Raw genomic sequence first — 3,652 nt, 5'->3', positions numbered from 1 at the left:
GTCAAAACAACCCAATTGCTGGGTTTGTCCCTATTTTACCCAGCACTGGGTTGTATTTAACCCAGCATTTTTTAGAGTGTATAATTAAAAGTGTTGCTGTAAAATAAAATCTAACTAGCTAAATCAAACTGCTAATCTATTATAATTTTTGCACACATCTAAACATTTTTAAACCTCCAGAAATTAAAGACAATTCTGAGCTTATATGTTCACATTTTTTATAACGACATAAAGCATAAGCCAATACCTTAAACAAAAGAGGACAACCAATCTCCAATAACACAGATGAAATCAATTGCTTCAGCATTAAAACCCAGAGCAAAGCCAGAATTTGTTCAAAAATCCCACAAAACCTTGCACTAACTCACCTCTGTCCAGCTTTTTAGCACACCAAACTTTCTCCTTTTCTCTGAGTAGCATAGTCCCATTGTTGCAGCGATGGTGTTTCGTGCACTATTGGTGAGCATGTGGCAAGGGAGTGCCTGTGAGCTCACTTTGACGGGTGTCAGGAAATGCGTTAGACAAAGTGCTGAGTGATTCAGCTCGCTGTCGACGTGCCCTCCTCCCTCACGACTCACAGCGCCTCCCTCCCTCTTTCTGTCTGCAGCCTCAGGTAGAAGCGCGCTGAGACCACGCTAGTCATGTTGACTGCACACCAGAGGTGTAAAGAGTACCCAAAAACCATACTTGAGTAAAAGTACAGATACCTTACAGTGAAAATTACTCCACTACACGTTACAAGTCACCAATTCCAAAACAAATTGAGTAAAAGCCTTAGAATATCGGATTTTAACCCAGAAAAAGCTAGGTCCATGCAAAATGTAATGTGTAACTGCAACACTCATTTAAAATGTAGTGGAGTAAAGAGTTCAGATACTCATTCAAAATTGTAGTGAAGTAGAGAGTAAAAGTTGCTAATATCTTTGATACTCAGTACAGCTACAAAGTATCCAAAAAGATACTCAAGTACAGTAACTAATTACATTTACTCCAATACTTTACACCTCTGCACAAATCACTCAATTACTACTCAGAGAACTTCAAAGGCATGACAAGAAGACTCAATCTTTTGTCTTTCATATTTTATGACGTGAATTGTAGACTTGCACAATGTAGCTGAATTTCATTACGTGTTGCTTTCCAGTTCAAAAAAAATATTCAACTATAAATAATAAAGCAACAATAATAAATTATTTTGAAATAGTCACTTATAAGATAAAATAATTGTTTGGGCCAGGTGCCTTTCATCAAGACAACAAACTGGATATAAACTAAGATATTATATTTAATGTACATTATTTTCAACGTTTCCTCTGTAATTCTTTGGGTAACAATCGGGCAATCAATCAAGTTCTCATTGCACAATTTCCTGTTGACATATAAATGTGGCAATATCTCTAGATTTCACATCAACATCTCATCATTAATGACGTATTAACCTCATAGACACTGTTCTACAAGACCAACCACATGCTGTATTCATGTATCAACACAAAAAAAATCCAGAATTCAAAACTGCATTAGAGAGCTAACCAGTACCATCAGACTCTGGTAATAAGATGACTAAAATGTTCGGACATTGTCAAAGACAAGCAACTAATAACTCTGAATATCAGATATAAATCATCATAAAAGATACTTAAAGCGATAGTTTAGTTTTTTAATTTACTCGCCCTCATGTCATTAAAATCCTGTATGAATTTCTTTCTTCTGCTGGATACAAATGAAGAATGTTGTTAACGAAACAGCTCTGGTTTCCATAGACTTGCATTGTATGGATAAAAAATACAATTGAGGTCAATGGGAACCAAAAGTGTTTGACTGCAATCATTCTTCCAAATATCTTCTTTTGTGTGCATAGAGGTTTGCAATGACATGAGGGTGAGTGAATGATGACCGAATTATCATTTTTGTTTGTACCATCCCTTTAAGTAGAATTTGCAGAATGCCACAAGAGATTGTCAAATCCTCCTTATTGCATCTCATTGATATTCCAACAAAACTTTGACTTGTTAGGCCTCGAAATTACAGACAAATGTGAAAGCAACAAAAACTACTCTTCTAACACAAACAGAAAATTCTCAAACAAACAAAGTTTGCAATACATTCATAAAAAAATAAACGTTCCAAAAGAGGGGTTTTGCAGAGATGCCATAGAAGAACCTTTTGTGGTTCCCCAGTTCAAGAACCATTTTTCTTAGTGTAAAGAACATCGAAAGACCCTTTTTTCTAATATAAAGAACCTTTTGTGCGATGGAAAGATTCCATGGATGTTAAAGGTTCTTTATGGAACAACAGATGCCAATAAAGAACCTTTATTTCTAAGAGTATTGAAATTTGAATTTCTGTGAAAACATGCATAAAGATGCCCTGCTGTTTGCAGCAACGCAGAGGTGAAGTGGGAGTAGACGAGCTGCCATCTCACCTTGTTGGAGGCCATGTCACTGACGGAGCGGTACGTCTGGATGGTCTCCAGCTGGTCCAGGCACCAGTCTAGCTCCTCCATGGTCTCCACGGCCAGCTTCTGGTAGGATTCATCTGGTAAGAGACACACGGATACGTATTCAGGATCCAGCCTCTGCTGCTTGGCCCGAAAAGGTGGTCCGGCGGGATTGGTGCAGATAGAGGAGCAGTGATCTTTCATGGTGGGCTGAGTGCTGCTGATGTAGTCATTCTGCACTGATAGTAGCTGGATTAATAGCTCACTTTTCGCTTCATAGTCTTTTCCATTGTGTCACCGGCTCGGTCTCCAAACTCTCCTCTTGTGCAGTCTCTCTGCCAGTCTCTCTCTCTCTCTCTCTCTCTCTCTCTCTCTCTCTCTGTGCTGATGTGTCAATGAGCCTCAGACCCAGGGGAGCTTAGTGGGAGGGACTCAAAAACTCATTCCCTATTTCTCTCCTCTTCTGTTGACTGAAAATGTAGTTAATTGAAACCAAATTGAGGAGAGAATGATTAATGCTCAATTATATTGTTAGTAAATTATCTTGATGGATGAATCTCATAAAAAAAAAACACATTAAGGTCATATTTCAACCCAAAATAACAAGAAAATTATGCCTATTTTAGGACCGCAATGCATTTGTAAAATTGTTGTTAATTCATTATCATAATATGTGTACTTTTGAGTTTTTATGCAGTGTCATAAATGCATTTTATGATGCAGTGATTATGATGCAAAAATTAAAAGTGCTGTAATTTTCTGCCAGGACATTTTCCAAATACTATTTTTAGCATTATAAAAAAAATAAATAAATGTAAAAACATACTTTAATACATCTCTCTCTCTCTCTCTATATATATATATATACACAGTATTCTCATAATTCTCATTACTCTAATGCTAAAAAATAGTTGATTATATAATATTTTTATTTTATATTGTTATATTTTATTTTAATTATATATTTATTTTAATATTATATATATATATATATATGTGTGTGTGTGTGTGTGTGTGTGTTTGTTTATACATTGTATATTGACCCATACAATGTATTTTTGGCTATTGCTACAAATATACCCCAGCGACTTAAGACTGCTTTTGTGCTCCAGGGTCACACACACACACACACACACACACACACACACACAGATATATACATATAATATTAAAATAAATATATAATTAAAATAAAATATAACAATATAAAAT

The 3,652-nt window shown here is 35.8% G+C and overlaps 1 protein-coding gene across 2 annotated transcripts in view; it reads right to left on the bottom strand.

Moving 5' to 3' along the window:
• Positions 1-2,736, bottom strand: part of LOC107709350 (cAMP-specific 3',5'-cyclic phosphodiesterase 4B-like) — a 17,685-nt gene extending 14,949 nt beyond the window's left edge. Inside the window, exon 1 of one of the 2 annotated variants that reach the window (XM_016513800.1) lies at positions 2,426-2,736. In XM_016513800.1, the coding sequence (XP_016369286.1) occupies positions 2,426-2,644 (219 nt within the window). In that variant the 5' untranslated portion in view covers positions 2,645-2,736. Of the gene's footprint in view, positions 1-368; positions 550-2,425 lie in introns of those variants that run through there. The other variant, XM_016513801.1, reaches the window with a different exon arrangement.
• Between the last annotated feature and the right edge of the window lie 916 nt (positions 2,737-3,652).

Source organism: Sinocyclocheilus rhinocerous, unplaced genomic scaffold (genome assembly GCF_001515625.1).
Source record: "Sinocyclocheilus rhinocerous isolate Xijiao unplaced genomic scaffold, SAMN03320098_v1.1 scaffold2341, whole genome shotgun sequence".
Taxonomy (NCBI): Eukaryota; Metazoa; Chordata; class Actinopteri; order Cypriniformes; family Cyprinidae; genus Sinocyclocheilus; species Sinocyclocheilus rhinocerous.
Note: the sequence above shows the minus strand (reverse complement) of the source record. Positions and strands in the feature narration are given on the sequence as shown.